At 46.0% G+C, this 25,254-nt stretch overlaps 1 protein-coding gene, 1 long non-coding RNA gene, 4 other non-coding genes and 1 pseudogene across 6 annotated transcripts; 5 read left to right on the plus strand and 2 right to left on the minus strand.

Annotated features, from left to right (window-relative positions):
• Positions 1 to 13,493: 13,493 nt before the first annotated feature.
• On the plus strand, positions 13,494 to 13,575 carry LOC124658511. Its single transcript, XR_006989242.1, has one exon. It is a non-coding gene; the product is annotated as a small nucleolar RNA U54 (small nucleolar RNA).
• A 175-nt stretch (positions 13,576 to 13,750) lies between these two features.
• Positions 13,751 to 13,830, plus strand: LOC124658506. The gene has a single exon (XR_006989238.1). It is a non-coding gene; the product is annotated as a small nucleolar RNA U54 (small nucleolar RNA).
• A 153-nt stretch (positions 13,831 to 13,983) lies between these two features.
• LOC124658501 lies at positions 13,984 to 14,063 on the plus strand. Its single transcript, XR_006989233.1, has one exon. It is a non-coding gene; the product is annotated as a small nucleolar RNA U54 (small nucleolar RNA).
• A 155-nt stretch (positions 14,064 to 14,218) lies between these two features.
• LOC124658512 lies at positions 14,219 to 14,304 on the plus strand (annotated as a pseudogene).
• A 2,537-nt stretch (positions 14,305 to 16,841) lies between these two features.
• LOC124651082 lies at positions 16,842 to 17,592 on the minus strand. Its single transcript, XR_006987271.1, has 2 exons — positions 17,217 to 17,592; positions 16,842 to 17,112 (listed from the first exon to the last, which is right to left on the minus strand). It is a non-coding gene; the product is annotated as an uncharacterized LOC124651082 (long non-coding RNA).
• A 751-nt stretch (positions 17,593 to 18,343) lies between these two features.
• Positions 18,344 to 18,424, plus strand: LOC124658508. The gene has a single exon (XR_006989240.1). It is a non-coding gene; the product is annotated as a small nucleolar RNA U54 (small nucleolar RNA).
• A 2,345-nt stretch (positions 18,425 to 20,769) lies between these two features.
• Positions 20,770 to 24,197, minus strand: LOC124656194 (BTB/POZ domain-containing protein At2g13690-like). The gene is made up of 3 exons (XM_047194983.1): positions 24,016 to 24,197; positions 22,754 to 23,225; positions 20,770 to 22,078 (listed from the first exon to the last, which is right to left on the minus strand). The coding sequence occupies exons 1-3, from the start codon at positions 24,195 to 24,197 to the stop codon at positions 21,161 to 21,163; spliced, it is 1,572 nt and encodes a 523-aa protein (XP_047050939.1). The 3' UTR covers positions 20,770 to 21,160.
• Positions 24,198 to 25,254: the final 1,057 nt, after the last annotated feature.

The raw sequence follows: 25,254 nt of genomic DNA on the forward strand, positions 1-25,254 counted from the left end.
GTGATGCAACCAACTTTTTTATGGCATTAAAATCTTGGTCCCCATTGCAATGAAGGAAATCTCCTCCCACTACAGCATCCAAGGCATATCTATAGCGAATCATAAGACCAAAATAAAAATTACTAAGGAGCAAACTTAGAGTCATTTGAGGTTCAGTTTTACGATAAGAAGTAAAAATTCTGGACCAAACATCTTTAAAACTCTCCTCATCCCCTTGTTTAAAAGTGAAGACTAATTCCTCAGGTGAAGAAGTAACAGGTGCAGAACTAGACATGGTAACAAAAGTAAAATGCAAGTAACTAATTTTTTGTGTGTTTTTGATATAGAGTTGTTATCACCAGATTTTGGCCAAATCAGGAGATGGGCCGCGATCAAGATGGGCTTGGAAGATTACACGTGGAAGATCTCTGAAGCGGCCTTGCACGAAGAATCTGGGCTAGATTGCCCGTGTATCTTTAATTATAGTAGATTGTATCGTAGATTAAAAGTTAGAGTTTGTCTCGTACACGGTGGGGATTATTCCCACGTTAGAAAGTCCGCTTGGACTATAAATATGTATCTAGGGTTTATGGAATAAACAACAACCAACGTTCAACACAAACAAATCTCGGCGCATCGCCAACCCCTTCGTCTCGAGGGTTTCTCCGGTAAGCACTATGCTGCCTAGATCGCATCTTGCGATCTAGGCAGCACAAGCCTGCCCACGTTGTTCATGCGTTGCTCGTCGCTGAAGCCTTTTTGATGGCGAGCAACGTAGTTATCTTAGATGTGTTAGGGTTAGCATTGTTCTTCGTATCATATGTTGTCGTAGTGCGACCCTTATGCATCTAGCCGCCCTTACACCTATCTCGGGTGTAGGGCGGCACCCCGCTTGATCATAGTTTAGTAGATCTGATCCGTTACGGTTGCTCCTTGTTCTACAAGGATTAGTTTAATATCCGCACTAGTTAGGACCTACAAAGGGTTGGAGGATCCAGCGGCGTGTAGGGTGACGTTCGCTAGCCCTAGAAAGGATGTTCCGGGGATCAACCTCGTGTTGGTTTTTAGGCCCTGTCTAGGATCGGCTTACGGTCACCGTGCGCGAGCGCGAGGCCCAATCGTGAGTAGGATGATCCGATTATGCGGTGAAAACCCTAAATCGTCGTAGATCTCATTAGCTTTATCTTGATCAAGCAGGACCACCATATATTCGGACACCTTGTACGAATCATGGGTGGATCGGCTCTTTGAGCCGATTCACGGAGATAACTCGAGAGCCGATCGAGGCTCGTATTTAATGTTTACGTGTATGCCATGCGGGAAGCTAAGCGAGGCATCATCCACACCTTCCCGACCGGGTATAGGTCAGGTGGCACGCCCTTGCGATAGCATCGGACGTGTGACCGGGAGGCTTTGCGGGCTGTCGCTCCGAGGGACCGGGCCGGCCGCAGCCCTAGTTGTTCCCGGCTCTCTTGTGTTGCCCGTCGCGCGCCCGCCGGTGGGTTTCTGACGTCAACACATTCTGGCACGCCCGGTGGGACCACCTTCGACATCCACAACATCGCCATCTACATCCCAGATGGCGGAAAGCACTCCGGTCAAGTACGAGGATCTGCCTGATGAGCTCAAGAAGAAACATGACGAGATCAAGGCAACCCTCGAAGCCGAACTCATCGGCTCCTTTGAGAAGACCCGCTCGCACGGTATCAAGCTCAATGAAAACACACGTCCGTGGCCTGGCGACAACATGGTGGATCTCAGCCACTCCTTATGCGAGCCAGAGTTCCCCTTTGGTGTCAACATGGCAGGGCTTGCGAGCCGCCATGGCAAAGATGAAGCAGAAAGCAGCCACTCCCGTGGCAAGGATAAAGAGGAGGCCGATCCGCGCGACCGGCCCCAAGATGATGACGAGACGGTGCACCGACAGAGGAGGAAGTGAGAAGCGTGCGGTATCAACGTCCACTCTCCGAGCGTCTCCTCAACAAATATGAGCAACAGTACGACCGACGTCGGCGCTACGACGTAGATGATGAGAGAAATTGTCGGTCTGATGCAGAGGACAGGAGGTATCGTCAGCATGATAGAAACAACGACGGGTACAATCGTCACGCTGGAGGGAGGTCAAGGGGGCAAGATGACATGGATAGGCACTGGGACTGTCCTTTCTTCAAACATTGCTGGGACTCAGGAATGAGCCGATTACCAACAATCGAGAACTGCCCAGAATGCAAACGAAGGAAGAAGGACGCAGCTAACGTGTCCGTGTTCAAGCGTCTAGGGCCTCTCCCGCCTCGGAACAAGCATGCTGAGTCCGCTCGGGTGGAAGATCTCGAGGAACTAGAGGACGATGATGAAGAAGACAAATATCATCGGCCCGGTGGTGCCCCGATGGGCTCGGCCGTTCCCAAAAGCGAAGGGTTCAGCGTCTGCGTGGGCTGGAAGAAGTCGAAAGATTGTACCGCACACGCTGAGGAAGGCACGGCCTGATCCGGCCGCCAAAATTCAGCGAACCCCGGACGAAGAAGGTCGGCCACAAAGAAAAGAGTGGCGCCCCAGCGAGAGGAAAGCCGATGATGATACATCGGCTGGCACAAACATGGTCTTCATTCTTCCAACGGAGTTTAGCGCTCCAAGATTATATGAAGCACCTGTGGCACAATTGGATCTGCGGCCCACGGCTGGTCATCTTTGAGAAGCCACAAGAAAGAAGTTACGAGCATCCGAAGGCCCTGTGCTTGAGAGGTTACATCGATGGGCAGCTCTGTCAACAAGATGTTGGTAGACACCGGAGCGGCAGTTAACATCATGCCATACTCCATGCTACGTCGGTTGGGACGTTCCAGCTCGGATCTGATCAAGACCAATGTGACACTGAGCGATTTCAACGGCCAAGCATCTGACGCACAAGGTGTGCTGAATGTGGATCTAACCGTAGGAAGGAAAACCGTCCCTACGGTGTTCTTTATTGTCGACAGTAAAGTACCTATGCTGTCCTACTAGGGAGAGATTGGATCCACGCCAACTGTTGCATCCCATCCACGATGCACCAATGCACGATACGGTGGGATGGGGATGAAGTAGAAGTCGTCCACGCGAGATGATTCGGTCGAGATTTCAACAGTGGCATGGACGTTTGGGAGACATCAGGCCAAGAGCCACTCTCAGGCATCAATTTGGACGACTGCGAGCGCATCGACGTGACAAAGAACGGGGTTAGGCTGGTTTTATCCACCGGCCTGACCGTGTAACAAAGCAAACATCGATGAACAAACGTGGCGAGGCTGATCCTTGTGATCGGCCCCAGAAAATTTATGAAGGGACATTACAAAACCTTCACCGAGCAAGCAACGTGGAGGCCGATTCCAGCAATCGGCCAAAATTATCCTCACCATCCATTACGCTCGGGTTCGACATGTAATCCAACAGGGGATACCTGAAGAGCCGATACCATCAATTTTCTTGACAGAATCGGCTCGGGGGGGCACCTAGGTGGATAAAACACGAGGATATGGAGTAGGAGTATCTTGCAAACGACCAGCAGCCCGAGATATTCCTTGTTGATGGGTATTGAAATATGGGGGCCGATACGTAAATCGGCCGAAAATTCGGAATTTTTTAAGCACAGCCGATGTTCAGACATCGACTTAAGGATGTAAAGCCGAGGCATGGCCATCGACTCAAGAGGTATAACTGTGATAATTAGAGGATCAATGGAGGAGGAAGTAGATCTTCTCTTCAAGTATCTCCGGGTTCTCTTTGTGAGTATTCGTGTCTGCAGTATCGGCTGGGGCAGTTTGAGGATCATGACCCTGACCAACGACAAGAGCAGCATAAACTTGCAAGTCAGGGTAAGGATGAGCCTAACGAAGGGAGCATATCTCTTCTAGGACCAGGAGAACAGCCGATGACGAAGCAATCGGCTGTAACGTTTTTGCCTAAGGCTTGACCAAGGTTGTGACTTGGTAGCTGTCACTTCCAGGGGTTGTTACGTCCAGAGTTTTGGAGGGTATCAGAAATTCAAAGGCATCCTCACCGGAAGTTGCTTCGGCCTGCCAAAGATGATGAGCCGATCTGATCAGCCAGGCGCAAGATGTGAGCTGGAGAAGCTCGGGGGGCAGCTCGCCTTGAAATTTCTTCGCTCTGAAGAACCGATTTTGTTGGAATCGGCTGATTCTGCATTACGAGTTGGAAACCGCGGATGGCCAACTTGGTTGGTTCACTGCTATTCTCGCCCCGACTGAGGCTCGGGGGGCAGCTTGCCACGAATGGTCCTTTGCTATAAGGAGCCGATTTTGCTGAAATCGGTTGGCAAAACAGAGCAGGGTTATGAAACATCACTGCAGACTATCACGATGGAATTTGTGGACAAGTGACGCCTGTTCTGCAGAAGTGGCAGCTTCGGCGTTTGAATTGATCCAGCGACAGTCCTAGGGCTCTCCTGAATGCAAAGAGGATCTGGAAGAGAAGGATGCGGCAGAAGAATGTCTGGAATATACAGTTAATGAGGAGGCTGGACATGATTTCAGGAGTTTTTGCCGCTAAGTTTAACATGCCACTCTGTTGGATCTGCATTTGCAAGATCTGGGGTTTGCACGATTGTGGCTTGGCCCTGTTTGACCGGGAGTGTGGGGGTCCGGATGGATCTATCTCGAAATTTATCATGAGAGACCGATGCGTTGCCATCGGATCATTAAGCATTGACCGAATTGACAATCGGCAGAATCAGTACGAAGGACAATCGGCTAAATTATCATACAGGAAGTCGGCAAGATCAAATTGGGGAAATTCTTCATTGATAAACGAGATTTCTTACAAAAAGAGCTGATTGCTCTCAAAAGGAGGTCCTAGGGGATACATTGCCCCGTCTACCACTACTGGCCCTAGGCTGAGATCCTATCTAGGGGCCGTTGCTTCCCTCGTCGTCGTCATCGTTGTCGCCGTTGTCGGCGCTGCTCCCGACCGGATCGTCGTCGCTGCTGTAGCGACCGCCGGCAGGACCCTCGTTGTCTTCGTCCTCCTCATCAGCGTCATCGTCGTCGCTGTCGAAGTCGCTGAGGTTCCCGGGCCAGGGCGGTGGCGTTTGGCCGGCGGCTCGTCCGAGGAGCTGTCGTCCTTCTCCTCCTCCTCCTCCTCCTCCTCCTTCGCCTCCTCGGAGGAGGTGACCCCGTCCCGGGGAAAGCGACCGTCGTCACTTTCCTCCTCCGACTCCCACGTGGGCGAGGAAGCGGAGGTCACTCTCCCCGTCGGTCAAGGACTTGTCGTCCTCTGACCAGATGGAGAAGTTGTGGCTCGGCTCGTCCCCGGCCTCGATGGCGCGGCGGATGTTGGCCGCATGGGCCTCCTCCGGGTTCCACTCCGGCGTCGGCTCGCGGAAGGGGGAGGACTGGGCGGAAAGATCCGATGAAGAAGAAGAAGAGGAAGACATGGCGGCAGAAAAGGGCTTTTTGGGAGTGCTAATGCGAAGAGGATGAAGAGGAGAACTGTTTGATGCGGTTAAATAAAAGAAGATGGAGATTTAATTTTTGAGCAGTTTTCGAGGACATGGTGCCAAAACTGTCAAATCGTGCAGAGGAGTTGGGAAGGCAAGTCGTCATGATGAAACATACTGCGACGGTTACTGCTCTCGCCACGACATGACCCCTCGGAGGAAAACAGCAGTGGTTTTGAAATTATCATTACCAAAACCAGGGGGCATGTGTTATCACCAGATTTTGGCCAAATCGGGAGATGGGCCGCGATCAAGATGGGCTTGGAAGATTACACGTGGAAGATCTCCGAAGCGGCCTTGCACGAAGAATGCAGGCTAGATTGCCCGTGTATCTTTAATTATAGTAGATTGTATCGTAGATTAAAAGTTAGAGTTTGTCTCGTACACGGTGGGGATTATTCCCACGTTAGAAAGTCCGCTGGACTATAAATATGTATCTAGGGTTTATGGAATAAACAACAACCAACGTTCAACACAAACAAATCTCGGCGCATCGCCAACCCCTTCGTCTCGAGGGTTTCTCCGGTAAGCACCATGCTGCCTAGATCGCATCTTGCGATCTAGGCATCACAAGCCTGCCCACGTTGGTCATGCGTTGCTCGTGCTGAAGCCTTTTTGATGGCGAGCAACGTAGTTATCTTAGATGTGTTAGGGTTAGCATTGTTCTTCGTATCATATGCTGTCGTAGTGCGACCCTTATGCATCTAGCCGCCCTTACACCTATCTCAGGTGTAGGGGCGGCACCTCGCTTGATCATAGTTTAGTAGATCTGATCCGTTACGGTTGCTCCTTGTTCTACAAGGATTAGTTTAATATCCGCACTAGTTAGGCCCTACAAAGGGTTGGAGGATCCAGCGGCGTGTAGGGTGACGTTCGCTAGCCCTAGAAAGGATGTTCCGGGGATCAACCTCGTGTTGGTTTTTAGGCCCTGTCTAGGATCGGCTTACGGTCACCGTGCGCGAGCGCGAGGCCCAATCGTGAGTAGGATGATCCGATTATGCGGTGAAAACCCTAAATCGTCGTAGATCTCATTAGCTTTATCTTGATCAAGCAGGACCACCATATATTCGGACACCTTGTACGAATCATGGGTGGATCGGCTCTTTGAGCCGATTCACGGGATAACCTCGAGAGCCGGTCGAGGCTCGTATTTAATGTTTACGTGTATGCCATGCGAGAAGCTAAGCGAGGCATCATCCACACCTTCCCGACCAGGTATAGGTCGGGTGGCACGCCCTTGCGATAGCATCGGACGTGTGACCAGGAGGCTTTGCGGGCCGTCGCTCTGAGGGACTGGGGCCAGCCGCAGCCCTAGTTGTTCCCGGCTCTACTGTGTTGCCCGTCGCTGCCCGCCGGTGGGTTTCTGACGTCAACAAGAGTGCAAGACAGTAAATAAAGTAAAGCTAGCAACTAATTTTTTTTTGTGTTTTGATATAATGCAGCAAACAAAGTAGTAAATAAAATAAAGCAAGACAAAAACAAAGTAAAGAGATTGGATTGTGGAGACTCCCCTTGCAGCGTGTCTTGATCTCCCCGGCAACGGCGCCACCATAGTATTTGTGTTGACCAACAATGTATGAGACATCTATTCCATTTTGTCTTGTGCATCGGATTTGTTGGTCTCACTTGGTCTCATTTTCTTCCATTTTAATCATAGTAGGAACCGGATGAAGACCCCGATGCAAGCGAGCCTGGTGGGTAGAGAGGAGGGAGCAAAGGAGGAACCGGATGAAGACCACTTTGTATCTCGAAATTGTGAAATTTGTATGAATTAAGAGTTGTATGTAAAATATTTGACACTTGCCACTATATATGTATCTCGATCGGGCTGTAAGTAATGTGATGATGATGTCTACATTATATCTGTGCAATGTACATGCTATTTATATTATATCTGAATATTTCTGTATGTTGTTGTATATAACATGTATATTGCTGTCTATAAACTGCACGTGTATAGCAGGTAGCACAAAATCGTGTATAATACAAGCAAATTCTGTGGCGCACGCTTTTCTGTGGCGCACCTAAGCACACGTGCGCCACAGAAACCTTAATTCTATGGCGCATGGGCCGGTGCGCCACAGAAACCTTATTTTGTGGCGAAATTTCTGTGGCGCACCTCCCATGTGCCACATAATCCATTTTTGGTGCGCCACTGATGAGGCTTTTTCTACTAGTGATTTGCTCGGATTTAATTCGATTTAAACATGGAATCTAGATATGAAATTTTGGTTGTTGGAATCTATTGTAGTGTATGTGTTGAAATCCATAGCCTCATGTATTTGCTGGAACTCTGGATATGAAATTTTACATGTATGTGTTGAAACCCTAGGTATGTATGCTTAGGAAATGCATTCTATTGTCTTACATATGCCTAGTGTGTGCTTAGGGATGGCTCATATTTGTTAGGAAAACCCAAATTTAGAACATGTATGGTGATAGTACGGTAGTTCTTATTGTGTGTATTTGTGAAAAATGTAGGATGGTGTTGCTCCTAGATGATTACTATGACAGGAAACACCGGGCCTATCATATGGCGGACCTAGGGAAGGTACTAATATTTTTTTGTTAGCACCACTTATTTTATTCCATTGGATATGGCATAATATTATATGTATGTATGTGCTTGTAGGTTCTTGAGCCCTTGAAGCTCCGTTACCACGGTAGAATGCGTGACATGCCGTATGACGAGCGGTACACGGAGCACATCGAGCCTACCGGTCTTCTCCCATTCATCTTGCTTGTAAGCCGGGGGCCGCTGAACATGAACGCCGCGGCAATCACCGCGCTTGTCGACCAGTGGAGGCTGGAGACGCACACCTTCCACTTGAGGGCCGGCGAGATGACCCCTACTCTTCAGGATGTTTCCATGATCCTTGGTCTTCCTATTCAGAGCGAGCCACTGTGTATGAACACAGCTTCCGATGGATGGCGCGAGCAGATGTAGGGGTTTATTGACATGGCCCCTCCGGAGCCACCAAAGAAGTCCGATAGAGCTCCCGCTAGAGCCGCCAAAGAAGTCCGATAGACATTGTCAGGACGTACACCCGATTGTATTTGTGGTATGTCATTTCCATGACTCTCTTTGCTGATAGTGGTGTTGGCTCAAGGCACTGACAGTCTTGGAGCACAAGTGGAGTTGGGGAACAACGACTCTTGCCTACCTGTACCATCAGATAATGATTTGCTATCTTTACTATTCTTGTATAGTATTATGCTAGACAAAGTACTAACAAAATATAGTATGTACGCAGTTGGACGATGCTTGCCGCAGGACTGGTACTATGGGTATTGGTGGATGCATGCTCCTACTTTCCGTATGGAGCTGAGAACGCCTACCAGTTGGGCGGCCCGTGGTTTACAATAAGAGGCCATGGCTTCATTCCGAGAACCTTAATCGGGAGCCCACTTGGGCTTACCAGTGGGACAATGTCTCGAAGATGACGAACGATCCAGCTGTCATGTACAAGAAGTACACTCAGGAGTTGGACACTCTTACCTCTGAGCATGTAACCTTTGTGAAGCCATCACTCTTTTTCTATCTCCTTTTCTCAAATTCCACTTCCATGTTGTAATGTTTGAAATATTTCTATGCTGTAGGTGGATTGGGAGCCATATGGTAGAAGGGACCATTTTGGTACGGCGATGGGAGACCTCAACCCCAAGTGCTTGGAGGAGGCGAGTTTCTGGCGTATGCGGTGCCCACTCATATGCATGTGGGCGGTTGAATACCACATGGTGCATCGAGTGATGAGACAGTTTGGGTTGTTTCAGGAATGCCCACCTGGCTGGCAAGACATGGACCGTGCGCTCCATAGGTAAACTTGTCGATTGATTTCGAGAAGCTTACTTTGTCCATTGTTCTATTCAATTCACTGTACGAACATGTTCTCCAATGTCTTGCAGGCTTGATAGGAAGCAACAGAGGAAGATCCAGAATCGGCCTGACCATCACAGGAATCATGTGACAACGTTCGAGCATTGTTTCGCCGTGGTATGGAATGGCGGACATGTCGAGGTTACAGAGTATAACGATATTGCTTTCAACAACTATCTCCGTTGGTTTCTGGATATCAGGCGTATCGAGTTAGTGAACCGCGCGTACAAGGAACAAATGTTGTACGAGCCCATCATGTTCGATGAAGTTGCGCAGAGCCAGTACAACAGGCTTGTTCGAGGAGGGAGATCGACTTCTATTGCTTCCTCCCTGAACTTTGTGGTAATATACTCTCTCATTAGCTAGTTCATCATCCATATTGGCATGTGCTCGCTCAAATTGTTTACGATATGTTTGCCATAGCGGTCCGAGATAAAAAAAGCATGCTGAGGAGTGCGAGATTGTTTAGGATAACAACCTTAAAGATGAAAATGCTAGCTCACCGTTGCGGAATTTCGCAAAGCTTGGGCTCTAGGTTTCCCTTCGAGAAAGTATCCTTGTCCACATGATGAATATGAAAAATTCTTTCCATCCCTAGCATAATGTGAACAACACATACATACATACATACATGTGCTCAATAGTTAGCCATAGTCAAAATAAATCAACCTAGGGTTTCTACCCATACAACCTACCCCTAACACTTGTCCTACTTCAACAAACCCTAAGATTCCAAAAAAATTGACTTCACTTGCCAAATCAAGTTAGAGTTTCACATCTAGATCCAACCAAATCCATCAATTCATTGGATGAAAAGAAGGGGAACGAAGGAGATTACCTTAAGAAACGGGTTGGGAACGAACTCCACAGATAGATCCAACGAAATCCACGAAGATTTGAGAGAGATTTGGGTGGGGGAGAGAGGCAGGGTGGCTGGTCGGAGGAGGAGGAAAAAGATTTGGGTGGGGAGTGAGGTTTGGTCAGACTGGGGCGGCTCGAGCCGCCACACATAAGTGGATGTGTGGCGCCGCTCCTTCCGAGCCGGCGCCACACATTCAAAATGTGGCGCCCATGGAAACGGTGCCACACGGTGCCACGTCAGCTAGTCAACGGTGCGCAGCGTCGACCACGCCACGTCGGCTTGGATGTGTGACAGTTGTTCATATGAACGCCACACAGATATATGTGGCACCGCTCCGAAAGGCGCCACAGATAAAGGTTAGCGCAGTAAAATAGTTCGGGCAGAGGGTTAGTGTCAAGGGTTATTTTTGTCAAAATTGCCACCCTCCGCGCCGCCGCCGGCCGCCACCGTCTCCTCTTCCCCAGCTCTCTTACCCGGACACCGCCGTCACCCCCGACCGGAGCTGGCCCCTCGCCCCGCACACCCAGCTGCACTTTCCCTCCCAAAGCCCTTGCGCAGGCAGATAATGGGGATCCGTGGCCATGGCATCTCCTCATACCACACTGCTGACCCTTGCGCAGGGGCGCTGCTCGTGAACTGGAGGATGCCGGGGGAGATATCGGAGGCCATCACGGACATGAGAGCTGGGGCTGCACCTCGATGGAGGAGATCTCGGGGGCGGAGGGGATCGGAGGTGGAAGGGCCGCTGGTAGATGATTCCTCAGGTTATGATTCGTTTCCGGTGGAATGTGGGCGGAAACGGATTGAAGCTACTTGATTACAGCCTGACCAAACCAACCAGGTTTTATGGCATCACCGCATCAGGTTGCGTTGTAATCCAATACCTGTCTACAAACCACGAAACAAACACGTCCTGAGGACGTACAAGGATTTTGCTTCTTTTCGGAGCAACATATGTATTAGTACTAGTGAAGAGAACATCGCCTTATTTTTTTTTTTTTGCTTTAAAAGCCCCTGCAACTGGGGTAGAATAATGAAAGTGTAAACGGATATGAATAAATAGAAGACTTTGGAGGATTGGGGTTGACATAGCACTGGAGGATTGGGATTGCATACTATATGAATCAGTTAAATTTCAGGCTACATAGGATCTAATAAATGAGAGAGGGGATACAGAATTTAATTCACGAGGGAGGAGCGGATAGCTAGGTTCAGACACAACCTATCAATTGCGAAAAACATGGTAGGTGCCTCCAGCAGCACTTGTTTGAACAGCCGCTGCATCTGCGCAATAACGACAGCTCCCTTCACACAAAGAAGGCAGATTGATGCGCCGATGAGGAGCAGCAAGATGGGCCATGTTACTGGTCCTTTGGAGATTAATGTAGGTCTAAACTTCTGAAGAACCATGAAGATCTGCAGTCAGGAGTGTGCTACTAAACATTTTGCACGACCTTGAATGCTGCATCTGGAGGATGGGAACTTCAATAGCGTAAGAAGGGAAGGAGTTCCATGTGAGTTGCTGGCGTAGGGCTGTTCGGTGGATGCAGTATCAAGATGTAATTGGAAAAGGAAAACAGTAGTGGGTTGGTTCATTGATTGGTCCGTAATGAAGCAACGGGCTGCATGCTGCCTGAATTAGTAGGCTGCATGGAGGCTTTGTCTAGCGTTAGAAAACTAAATGGCCCAAACGGAAAGAATACAGGAACTGGAACGGAAACCATACTCGAACGGAACTGGAACGAAAAAAAGAAACGAAATAGAAATTTCTGGTGTGGCATGTTGCTCAGTTGGATGCCTTGCACGTCGAGAGAATTACCCTTAGTGGGTTGCTCCTATTTAGTTATCATTATGGATGTAGCCATTTTACCTCTCTGTTCTGCATGCCAGTTGTTTAATTCAGTCAATATAGGCATGATCTTTTCTCAAATTTTTATGCCAATTAATTTACGTTCTATTTTCTCTTGGTCTTTAGACTGGAAAACTGCTGAAGGAGTCAGACAAGGAGGAGGGACATCAGAAAGCAATTAGTTCACTGTCAAAGTCCTCAGATTGGTCTCATTTCCTTACAGGCTCCTTGGATAAATCTGCTAAGGTGACGAAATTGCTGTCCTAATAACATGTTCATACTTCATTCTTATTACATGGATTTTCTGACATCTCTTATGTGGCTAGCTATGGGATGCAAGGACACTAACCCTGATAAAGACATACGTCACTGAGCGACCGGTTAATGCTCTCGACATATCTCCAATCCTTGATCATGTATATCTGTCCTTTTTCTTTTCTATGCTGGTTCATTACTTTGTGTGTGCATTCTCTATATAAGCATATGTTCTGTCTTGGATTATTGATCTCTTATAATCTAAAAACATATGTTTCTGTGCACAATTATGAGGCTGGGAATGAATGGATTTATTCCAAAGTGTGCACTTGGCAATCAGTCCTTTGATTTATTCTTGAAGTTGGATAAGATTCTATGTCTGTATATGTTCTTGTCTTGCCCATCTACTTCCTCCAACCTTTGATTCTTGCTGTCATTTAACAAGGCAAAGTTTATCAAAGATTTTTTCTATATATGTTATTGCCCCAAAACTTTTTTCTTCTTAGACGCGCGAATGGTCATGCAGCTGGTACTGCAAAGATAGCTTCATGTCATGTACTGTGCATTTTTATTTGTCCATGGGTTAAGGCTGATTCTTTGTTACTTAGTGCCGTTGGTTCTCTCAAATATGTAATAATATTGACACTAGTGTAAATATTTTTAACTGCTCAGGTTGTCAGCATCTGAGTTATATGTTGTTTTTAATGCTTATCCAATGCATGCATGATGCTGAACTAGGTGGCACAACTGCGACAGAATGCTGTACATTCTGTTTAGTCAACTCATTTGTATTTGACTGTTCTAACATTATTATATTTTTTCTTGTGCTGTCAGGTGGTTATTGGAGGTGGTCAAGATGCTATGAGTGTGACTATGACAGACCGCCCCGCGGGAAAATTTGAGGCTAAATTTTTCCACAAGGTGAACTATGCCTCTTAACTCTCCGTGGGGAGTTACTTTCTGTATGCTTATTATATTGTGACTGTAACATGTCTCTGCTATTCAGATTTTACAAGAAGAAATTGGTGGTGTTAAAGGACATTTTGGACCAATCAACGCATTGGCATTTAATCCTGATGGGCGGAGGTAAGTACTTATTCCAATATCTGTTTTGTCATGTTTACATTTGCCACTGCACTTTGAGTTCATGGTGTGCCTCTGTTTCTCATTTATTATGTTAATCTGCTCAATGATTAAGCTATGTAGATTCATGGCGATATACGCTATTCTGAGTCTTTAGGACGCCATCAAACGTTATAAGAGCAGATCCTGATATGTAATTAGTGTAACCCCATTTAATATTTCACATTTGCTTATCTTGTGGGTCAAGTCTTCATTTCTCTCACCTCCTGTTTATTTTGTTTGCTTGACATATTTAAATGCGCTTTCTTCCTACCTTTTGTCTTGTTGAATCGTTTTCTCTTCTGTTATAGTTTTCCTACCTCAATGATTAGAGCCAATTAGATTGGCAATATATGCTATACTGACATTATTTTGATGAAAAGTTGAGTATGAGAGCTACATATGAAGTAATCCTCAATCACTGTTTTTTTTGTTTTCCATCTTCAGTCTTAACCTATCCTCCCTATCTTGATGTTGTCTCCTTCTGGTCTCTTCTCTTTTCACCTACTATTTTGTTAAATCTTTTTTCCCCATGTTTACTATTAGTATGTTGCTCAGTGATTAGAGCCAATTATATTGGCAATACACGCTATACTGACCATATTTTGATGAAAAAATGTATATGGGAGCTACATATGAAGTAATCCTCAATCACCATTTTATTATCTTCCGTCTTGAGTCTTAGCATATCCTCCCTATCTTGATGTTGCCTCCTTCATGTCCTGGTGTCTCTCTTTTCACATTTTATCTTGTTAAATCCTTTTTCCATGTTCATTATTAGTATGTTGCTCGGTGATTAGAGCCAATTACATTGGCAATATACGCTACACTGACTTTATTTTGATGAAAAGTTTGTTACAAGTTTTATAGTGGTTGACATTTTTAATAACCGTCCATTCACCTAGATCTGATGGAGGTAAATAGACGGAACCAAACTAACGGAACCAAAAATATGGGACCGGAACCAAAATTTGTAGGACCGGAACCATCAATATATTTTACGAATATTATAAAAGACGAGCGCCCTTTTAAGCGGCCAAAGGATGGAACGAGACTGCACGAATCTTAAAGCAACAATCAATTGACATCTGCACACATCTTAAAGCAACGAGCAAATCTCTCTCCCTGAAACGTCTCTCTCATCTCTCGCCATTCATCCTCTTCCCCTCTCTCAGATCAGGGTGGTCTCTCCCCGGCGATCTCCATGTTGTTCTTGTGGTGAGCGGTAGGGCGGCAGGGGCCAAGTAGGTGTGAGCTAGTGGCGCTGCTGTTGGCTGCGGGCAAGCGCAGACGGGAACTGCTGCGGCGGAGCCCGGCCCAAGAGGGGACCCGACCTGACGGTGTTGTGGCCAGCACGGGCAGCGACGGAGGGGATGTGGCCGGCGAGGGGAGGAGCGGCGGCGGCGTTTGATTTGAATCTCGGTGGGTACGGGGTTGTTCGGCGGCGGGGACCTGAGTGATTGTTGGCCGCCGGAGCTAGGCGAGGAAGGAGCGGGCGGCGGCGGCGCAACTTCTTGGTAAGTACTTGTACGTTCTCCCTCCTTCATGTTTCGCTAGTCTTGTTCGTGCTGAAACTAGGTGCAAGCATGCGATCTTCCAAGTACACGCCTTGCAATTGGTCTGCTAACTAATCTGAATGTTGCAGTGAGTGCTTAATGTTTATTTTAAAAAATAAAAGAGGGGAAATTATAGTTCTAAATGGTTGAACATATATACGCATCGATGCTTTAGTTTTTGTCTAAACAATCTTGCAATAGAGCTACTGCCGTTCTGAGCTGCTGTAGGCCTGTAGTGCACTATTGCATCATAGGCTTATGGACTGATTCATAGAATGCTTATTGACTACATGCAGAATGTGTCTGAACTATTAACAGAATATGTACTTCGTGTTGTACAGAAGGCCTGTAGTTTATAAGTATTCAAACAGAAGGTGCTGTATGCAGTACATATTCTGTACAAGAGAACTATTACAATCACAAACTGTAACCAGAGCTGCTGTGGGCCTTGCAGTTTATAAGCATTCAAACATTGCCGTTCTGAGCACAAATATCTCTTGTTTGCAACACACAGATAAATAGAAAGCTTATTGATTGATTCATGATTATCTGTGCTTCATTTTTATCTTTTTATAGTTCGACATATTGTTGGTTACTTCTGAACTGATCTTGATTTTTCATTGCAAGTAACTTCTATTGCTTGCTGCAACCTGCCCATTTGGAGAAGTATAAAGACCCATCGGTTCTCTTTATCAACAAATTTTCACCAAAGGAAGAACATGAGCTCCCTGTCTTCATTTTGTGTGCATGCTCTCTAGCATGTTTTCCTTTTTGTTCTTAACTAAGGCATGGACTTTTTTTTTTTGTAGCTTTCGGTTATTAGTGTATTTTGTTATATTGCTGTCTAAGGTGCAACTTTCCTGCTTCTGTAAGTCTATAAAAAAAAGTTTGCCAAAACTATGTTGTTTTTAGATTGCCACTTGATGCTTTTCTGCAAAAAAGTAGCACGTCAATTACTATGTCATTTTCACTATACATTATCTATTGTTTTAACATCATGCTTATAATCTGCAACTTTAAGTCGTCGATTAATTTCTATCTCAAGTAACTTACCTTACGCAGAATGTGCATGTCGAGCTCCATTAGTTTTGTTAATGGTGGCTAATGGTTGTCATGTCTGCTGCTACTCTGGTATGAATTCTCAGGAATCCTCCCCTGCACTGCCCTTTTACTTTCCCAATGTGCTGTTTAGTTGTTTACACAGGCATGCTCCTATCTTATAAGTTGATCTGAATAACAATTCATACATGTAGAGAAGCTTCATGATTTCTGCTTTTGCTTCTGTTTGTAATTGTTGGGTTGAATTGTTGGCAGATATTGCATCCACAGTGTATCAGAAGGGTAGCAGCTTTTATACTTGCTGGGCGTTTTGTTAGATGGACAAGAAGGTAGAGCAGGAGCGCGATGAGATGGACGGGAAGATGAAAAAATAACGTGATGCCGTGGAACAGAGGATAAAGCGAAATGTGAAAACATGTTCCCTGAGTTGAAGATAGTCCATGATGAGATGGACAAAAAGGTGCAACAGGAGCGCGAGGAGATGGACCAAAAGGAGCAACGGGAGCGCGAGAAAGGACAAACTATCTGCTTAGTCACATTTAATTCAGCTTGGCATGTGATCCAAAACCGAGAAAATGTGGTTCTTGATAAACTGGCATATTGAGTTTTGAATCATTTTTTTTGTCATTCTATGAAACATTTATTTATCTAATCAAGATGCTCTTCACTTGAGCTCATTGCAATTTATATAAGATGCTCTTTACTTGAGCTGATTGCAATTTTGTTATACATTAGCACAATGGACAGGGGCTAATCAAGTTGTGTATATATGTCTACATATAACAAGGAAGAAAGAGAATCCAACAGCAGTATGGAATAAGCAAAAACAAAACAAAGAATCCAAGAGATGTATGCACATAACATCAGGCCCCAAGATGGATGTATTTATTTAGACCCCAAGAGATGTATGCACATAACATCAGGCCACTACCACAAGTGAAATTTACAAATCCATGTGCTAATAAGATGTCTTCTCAATGCATCCTCTGCTTTCTAAACCTCTCAAGCCCTTCACCATCTCCATAACCAAAGCTGGAGGCTGTTATGTGCGCCATTTTTAGCCACCTGCAGATCAGCACAAGCAAAGTTAGATTGACAGAAAGTTCATAAGGTTCTGTGTGATTACAAATACAAAACGATAGATGCCTGATTGATAGCACGGACCATACCTGCTATGTTCATAGCAGCCCAACCTCCTATCTTCACACATGGCACTGACCATTTCATCTTGGATCGTCTACAATCGAGCAGAGACATCGTCATGTTCCTGGAATACTGCACATACATAGTAGAATCAGTACTGATACTTACTCCTGCTGCATTTCAAATCAAATATCTGAACTTAAAGGATATGTTGTGCGTTAGCAACAAAAGAAAGTCCAGGTTCCTAACAACTGTGAATTTTAATCGACGTATTTATGGTATCCTGGTGCTTCACTCCTGGTGATCATGAATCCAACATGGAAATCGTGGTCCCTCGGATATTGTATGTAGAACTAGTGCTTACCTGATTATATACTACGATAATCAGAATAATAAATTGAAGTTTACCGACGGCCACAAAAGCGATTGAAGGAGGCGACATGGATGAGGAGGCAGAAGGCGCGTCCGCCGTGATCTCGGGCGGCGCTCGTCAGGTAGGAGTTGGATGATGCCGGCGATCCCAGCGACGGCGGCGGCTCGCGGCTGCGACGGACAAGATGGGGCCCCGCGACAAGGGAGGGGGCGGCGGCTCGCGGCTGCTACGGAGAGGCCGAGGCCGTGAGTCCCCGCGACGGGGGACGGGCGGCGGCGCCTCGAGGCTGCGACGGAGAGGCCGGGGCCGGGGCAGCGACGGGGGGAGGGGTGGCGCTATCAGCGGCGGCGTAGACTGCGGCTGCGGGGCGGCGGCGTCGGCGGCGGCTGCGAGGTGGTGGCAGCGCGTGCTTGTGGGAGGAGCAGGACGAACATAGTTGATGTATCTATGGGATCTTCATTTTTATTTAATTCTGTGATTAGATGAATTGACTCAAAACTCAAAAACGTCCGTTCAGAATTGGTGTAGCATCATAGTACTTACAGGAAATTTATCATTGATTTAATCAACGGTCACGAAAAAATAGATTAGACGGAACCGAGATTCAATTAGACGGAACCAAAGTTCCGTGCCAATCACCGTAAAAGAGCTCAAAGTTTGTATATGAGAGCTAGATGTTCCTCAGAATTTTGTTTTAAAAAATCTAACCTGCTATGGCTATCAATGGACATTCTGTTTTGATTGTACCTTTTGATTCTTCATGCTTCTGATGGTTTTGGCAGCTCAGTGAATTCAACAAAATACATTTTGGTTATATACACTATTCTGAATTTGTTGTTGTAAAAGAAATTTATGGGAGCTACCTATCTTGTTTGATTTTTATTTTATTTTGCGATGCATAATTTATTGATACCAAATGCTTGCGAGAATATGATTCTAAGCTACATCTTTGAACTTCCATTCTTTAATTCTCTTATGAGTTCCAACTTTAATACCTGTGTTCCTTCCATGCAATGTCTTTAGCTTTTCGAGCGGTGGTGAGGATGGTTATGTAAGGCTGCACCATTTTGACCCTGAGTACTTCAACATCAAGATGTAATCCTGTGAATTTGTCAGAGGTATGGCTCATGTTCCTAGATGTAATCCTGTGAATTGTGAATTTGTCAGAGGTATGGCTCATGTTCCTTTTTAGCTAAGCGTGAAGAACTGCAATTTGCTTATACATTTTTGTAAGTGTGGTTATTTTTGTTCCCTATGTTATTTTGTTCTCGCTGTATCATCATTTATACTGTTACCAAATCTCGCCTTTGCTTATACTGTCATTTACTAACCAATTTTCAGGCTGCAGTCGAGGGACTCTCTATCCTCTGGAGAGAACAATAGCAGTTTTCGGCTTTTCGGCTTAGTTTTTGAATGAACTTGACTTAGTTGGATGGTCTACTATGCGAGTAGCTCATTTTGTAATGGAGATCTGCTGTTTTGTTGTGATTCCCATTCTGCTTAACATATTACATGGCTTAAATCGACAAAACATGCTTTGCGCAGCTTTGTTACCTAGGTGTAAACCAAGGATATTTCCCAAAATTTCTTCTGTGCACCATTTTAATTTCATTGTCCCAAAGGCCCAAGAATGCCTGTTAATTTTCGTCGCTGTACTTTGAAGCAATGAAAAGGTTCATCATAGCCCTGAGCGTATAACTTCACCATCTACAGCATCCAAGACAGTAGGACTCTCCTAGTACGATTGCAGATTTGCAGTCTACCCTCCTTGATTGTTTTATGGGCACATAACCCTTTTTATTCCCTACTTCTGACTTTTGTTTTCAATACAAATGGTTGTGATCGTGCAGTAGGCAGTACAAAAGTAGCCTGGGATGAACCATATGATCCTGCTCCTTACATATTGACACACCCACAACCCCATGATGAAGGAGAATCATCCACTGTAATCCTGGCGAACCCTGATGTATGTATAAACGGGGAGTACCAACCAATTGTCCAATTGTTGTAGCTTATACATGATGAGCAGGGTACAAATAAAAGCAAATACGCACAAATCATCTTTGCAGTTTCTGAACGTATCATCAAAATAATTTTGATTGCAATTTCTCCAAGTAAAAGAAATCTATGATTATGCTGCTTGCAACTAACTTAGTAATCATAACATGTTGGTCATTTTAGGCCGCTAAGTGGGAAGTAACATACACTACAGCATGGAAGCATGTGAAGTGGAGCAAATCACCAACCCGCAGAGGTGGCAGAATGCCACCTTTGACCCTGTAAACTATGCAATCAGCAGCAATTTATCAAACTCCTGATACTAGTAGTGGTTAGTTGTTTTGGTTTGTAACTGAAAGCAGATCGTAAGCTATCACAACAGACGACGGGGCAGGCTGAGAACGATGCTATCCAGGATCTAGCTTACACCTGTTACAGTGCATAAAAAACCAACAGTAGATCCACGTATAGTTTGCCACCTCAAACACCCAGACATCTGCACCCTCAGACATCACAGTCAAAGTATTCTTCATAGGATCAACTCTGAGGTCAGATTTCAGAGAGTAAGAATCTCGGTGGCCACATTAGTAGCAACAAATGCCGCCAAGAGACCATGTCAGGAGTGGTTGGACTCTTGGTTTCTTCCTTATGACCCTGACATTCTAACAAATACATATAACTAACTTCAGTGTACTGACAACCTCACCCACTGGAACTGAATGGCTCCTTATGGCAGCGACCTGGCCAAAACCTTAAAGAATTCCCAGTGTATGAAATGCTTTATGCCATCCAATTAACTCCATTTATGCGTAATTAAGCATCTGATGCATGAACAAGGCTATAAAAAACCAGGCTGGGGGAATTAAAAGTACATATAACTTCTACCAGATGCACATTGATTTAACAGTAATAGTATGCAACTAAAGACGTGTATGTGATTTTCTGTTTTTGCAAACCACTTTTGCCTGGCATGCACTTGAGCGTTGTCTAACTTGCACCCTGTCTCAAATTATTTGTTCATGCCACAGTATTCAGAAGTGAAAGCAAAACACGAAGATCAGGTACATGGTAACGTAACACCTTGTTTGACGATGGTCGAGAGAACAGCCAAAGCCAAGCAGATAAAACAAACATTAACAAGGTACATAGAGACGAGTACAAACATTTCGGTCATACAATGCACAACACATCATGAAGACATTATTACAAGACAGCAAGCTCCAATTCTCCTTTATATTCATGTTTAAGAATTCTCACACAAGTGGACCACAAGCTTTAAACACCCTTAAGGTTTATTAATGAACTTGTACCAACAGCACTCATTCCATGAAGAATAAACATGACTACATGGACCAACTTTCCTAACAAACCGCAGCAGATACCTTACATTGAATATGAAACATACAAAGAATATGTTTTTGTTACATCCCAGCAGAGGCTTCAACTGGAATCTCTCTCATGAGCTATACATACATATATACCAACGTTATCAAAATATCGAACACAAACGGTAAGCGTGCATGAAACTTAGGCGATTTCTATAGATGATGAAAGATTTACTCCCTATGCGGTGTATTGCACAAACAAAGTAGACCCCACTCAGCTACTAACTAGTGGTCTCACGAAAGATCGTCGCCACCAGATCTGGAAGGAACTCATAAGGTTTGGACATTCACGTCCTTGTCGACCAAAAGCCTCAAACCAATCCATGAACAATGCCTGCTGCTGCATCAATGCGAGTGTCAATAGCGACTGCCCAATTCCTTCCTCCAGCGTCGTCATGTTGAGACCCTTGGGACACCTCCTCAGCCAACCGAAATCTACCAGCATTGGTCCAAACCAGGCCTGAAACATGCCGAGCCTTTTCTCCCCGGTACAGTGAAGCTTCCCACTCCCCATGGCAATAAAAATTGTGGCAGAGATACGGCTGAGCTCGTAGCGTACCATTGGTGACACCCGTTTGTGCATAGTAGCAAGGGTCTTCTGGTTGGCCCATAAATCGACAAATTCCTCTCCCATTTGCCTGTTTATTAGAATCTGTAACAGCCAGTTGAGGTCCTCAACTTGCTTGTATATTCTCTCAAGTGGTCCTTTTCCAACAGAAATGGTTGTTTGGTCAGTAGGGCTCAGGTCAGAGGCTTCTTCAAATAATTCCACCAGACAGTTCAGGCAAGAATGGCAAATACGGTAAACACTTGTCTTGTCCAGCTCTTTATCACGCTTAACGTGGATGGGAGTCCTGGATAAGATACTATCGACAAGAGTTCGTAGCTCCTTGCGAGCATTATTGTTGGTCCCCTTTGTGATGCACTCTATGAGTTCAAATACCAGCTCTGAAGATGAGGTGGAGTTTTGTGGCTGTAACCTTGCTAGCAAATCTCGTGAAGCTGCTTCATTGGAGGAATGCTGAGAAAGCAAGCTCTTAATTTTCTCCTCTTCTGGTTCACTCCATGGGACAGCCTCGAGATATTTTAGACACATGTTAACTCCTCTGTCAAATATAAGTGCGAAGGATACCTGAGAAATTCATTCAGGCATAAATAAGAACATGTTGAGAGCAAGGTAAAAAAGAATTCGGAAGCAGTAACGCTAATGAGTAACATGTATTTCTACGTACGAAACTAGACCTTAGAGTAATTTTAGTCTATGTTCGCGAATGTTGTGCATTTATTAGCCCCCTTGAAGATCATATGGAGTTATGGATGTATCTCCAAAATACATCAAGAGCACTTGAGCAGCATGATTGGTGCTGCAAGACTATGATTGCACTAACACATCTATGAGCAGCAGATACATCACTTTGATCCTTGATAGATGCCACAAAAAGTGCAGGATTCGAACTACTGTCGTATAACAGCGAAAGTCCGACTCCCAACCACGAGGTAGACAAGCACACGGAAGAGTCGGAACCAGCACTGTCTATCCTACCAATTTAGTTGCGACGCGGTCAAGCATTTCATAAGCTAGTATAACTACAATCAAGAGTACAGGTGCAAAGTTATCGCACGAATCAATGCTTAAATCCATCCTAAGATTGGGTACTCCAAGTTCATGGACAAGATATAACTAATAGTCAACTGCTCGATCATGAAAAGAAATAACTAACAATCAATTACCAGAAGAGTTATGATAAGTATGGGCACTTGATGGACAATCAACTACCAGACGCGTTAATGGCATCAGAGAGCTCACCTCCAGCAGGCTAATGGCCCGCTCCACGCCGCCGCGCGCGAGGCGCCTCATCGCGTTGACCTCTTCGTCTTCTTGCAGCATCATCTCCACAACCTCCCTGACCGCCCACACCTCCACCTTTCCTTCCACCGCCACCTCGCCGCAGCTGCCGCCACCTCCTCCCCGGAGAACTCTGTCGACCACCTTACTCTCTGTACGAACCCTCTCGACCTCGTCCACCTCCAGGATTAATCCCTTGGCCACCAGCCTGAGCCGCAGAGTGCCCTTTGGCCTCTCCGGCGCCGGCGGCGGGGGCGGCGGGGGCAGGGGAGGCAGCGGGTACTCGCTGACAGACGACAGCCGCGCGGAAGGGCACGCCGAGGCGGCGTCGGTGTACGGTTCGTCGATTGGGGAGACGCGGCCGGGGGAGCGTATGCGGCGGGAGAGCGGGGCGGTGGCGGGCGGCTTGGCTCGCGGCGGCGCGGGGACGGGGCTCCGGCAGGTGGAGGAGAGGGGATCGAGGCCGAAGGAGCAGCACCAAGGCTGGCGCGGGGGAGGTGGGCGGCGGCGGCTCCGGCGTCGGTGCGCCGCCGCCGGCGACGTGCTCGTCGTCGGCATTGGGCGCGGTCGCGGTCGCTGTGGCTCTTGGCTTTTGGGTTGGCGTCTGGGAGGAGTGAGCATATTATGTAGGTGTGTGAGCTGTGTGGGGAGTTTATGTGGTGGTATTTGCTATTGCTACAGGTTGCATCGCCAAGTTCCCACCAATGTGTGAGATTATGAGAAAAAAGTCCAAAACAAACCTTTAACTTGTAGATGAAAGATAAATCGAACCATGAACTCTCAATCCCGGGAATTGACACTCTGAACTTTGCAATCCCGGTCTAATTTAAACCTTCCAGTAGGTTGAGTCCGAATTCGCTGACTTGGCATTGGTCAAAGCCCGGATTGTTGACTGGGCCCACCGGTATTGTTAACAGTAAATAAGAAAAATAAAAGCAGGGTGCTCGAGTTCCAACAACCGGCAAATTGGCGTTCGTGGAAGTGAACCACCATGCCCCTGCAGCCGGCGAACTAGCACTAGTGGAGATGCTTGGGCATGTTGTTATGTGGAGGGCTGCCGCTGCTGGAGATGCCGTGGCACGGGCGCAAGTGGAAGTCCAGGGCGGTGGCGTCGGCAGCTTCAGGTCACCGGCGGCGGTGAATTCCTAGGCTGGCCGCATGGAGTATTGGCGATGGGTGCCTTGAGCCCTCGCGGGCTCGTACTCGAATCAAGCCTGGCATACATGGGAGGCCGGACGGAGGAGGCAGTCCAGGGATGGCGCTGGTCATCGGCGCGCCGATGCTTTCCTTCGATGTAGGGGTGTGGGGGAGCTACCGGCCGACGCAGGAAGCCGTGAGGATGTAGCACCCCGGATCCGGCGAGATCAAGGAAGGGCGGCCATCCCGCGCAACGGCGCACAGCCATGAAGGCTCAGGCGAGCGACATGGAATTTTAGGAATTGAAATTTTGGAAGAGGATGGATATGACACGTGGGCCTCAATTGTCAGTGGGAGTAGCATATTTTCCCGGCCGGGATTATAGTATCCTAGTGTGCCAAACAGCTCTAGGGTCCAAAATAGATCGGGATTGCAAAGTTCAGAGTGCCAATTCCCGGGATCGGGAGTTTAGGGTTCGATTTATGTTTCTTCTACAAGTTGAAGGTTCATTTTAGACTTTTTCCCATATTATGGTGCCGATTTGCCGTTGTTTAAACAGTGAATAATTTGTTCTGCACTTACCTCGGAGAGTAACAAATCCTTCCTCTTCTATTAATGATTAATTTTGTATCAACAATTTGACTGATAATCTATGAGTTACTTGTCATAAAGATTACCATTGTGATTTTTTAATACTACAAATTTCAATGATATATTATTTCTGGCACATAGGACACGTTTCTGTTGGCCAAATTGATGGTCAAACTAAAACCTCAAAATAGATGCTTGTCAAAATTATTTAAAGGGATGAATTAATTCTCACTTGATTGGATAACTTATCGAATCTTAGTTACAACTTAGGACTATCACGAATCACAAACCAATCTAACTACCCGAGGAAGCATTTTCTGAGTTGCAGCCTAATGTGCAACTGAAAAATCTCGGTTGTAAAACTCATTGCTAGCACAAATCACGATACAATTTTACAGTCTACAAGTCAACCAAGAATTAACAAAACTATTATTTATACCTCAAAATAAAGTACATAGAGACACAAACCTGAAGTATGGACATTTGTGATGAAGTGTACAAATGTATTGTACTTGTCTCTTCCATTAGATCGATTTTTTGTTTGCATTGGTTAGAGCGTACGGTTCTACATGGTATCAGAACCAAAATATATTGAGTTTAAAATCCGGCTAACGATATAAATAAATAAGTATTGTAGCCCACTTTCGGGTCCATGTTTAGAGGGAACCTCACCCGAGGGAGAGTGTTGAAGTATATTAGTCTTTTTTCATTAGATTGGTTTTTTAGTTACATTG

Source organism: Lolium rigidum, chromosome 5, assembly GCF_022539505.1.
Source record: "Lolium rigidum isolate FL_2022 chromosome 5, APGP_CSIRO_Lrig_0.1, whole genome shotgun sequence".
NCBI classification, from domain to species: Eukaryota; Viridiplantae; Streptophyta; class Magnoliopsida; order Poales; family Poaceae; genus Lolium; species Lolium rigidum.

Coding starts and splice junctions, on each gene's coding strand:
- LOC124656194 (XM_047194983.1), bottom strand. CDS start 24,197: ATGGCTGTGCGCCGTTGCGCGGGATGGCCGCCCTTCCTTGATCTCGCC. Junction 23,226..24,015: donor TCCTCCGTCCGGCCTCCCAT/GTATGCCAGGCT, acceptor CACCTGCCGGAG/CCCCGTCCCCGCGCCGCCGC. Junction 22,079..22,753: donor GGGCCATTAGCCTGCTGGAG/GTGAGCTCTCTG, acceptor TGAATTTCTCAG/GTATCCTTCGCACTTATATT.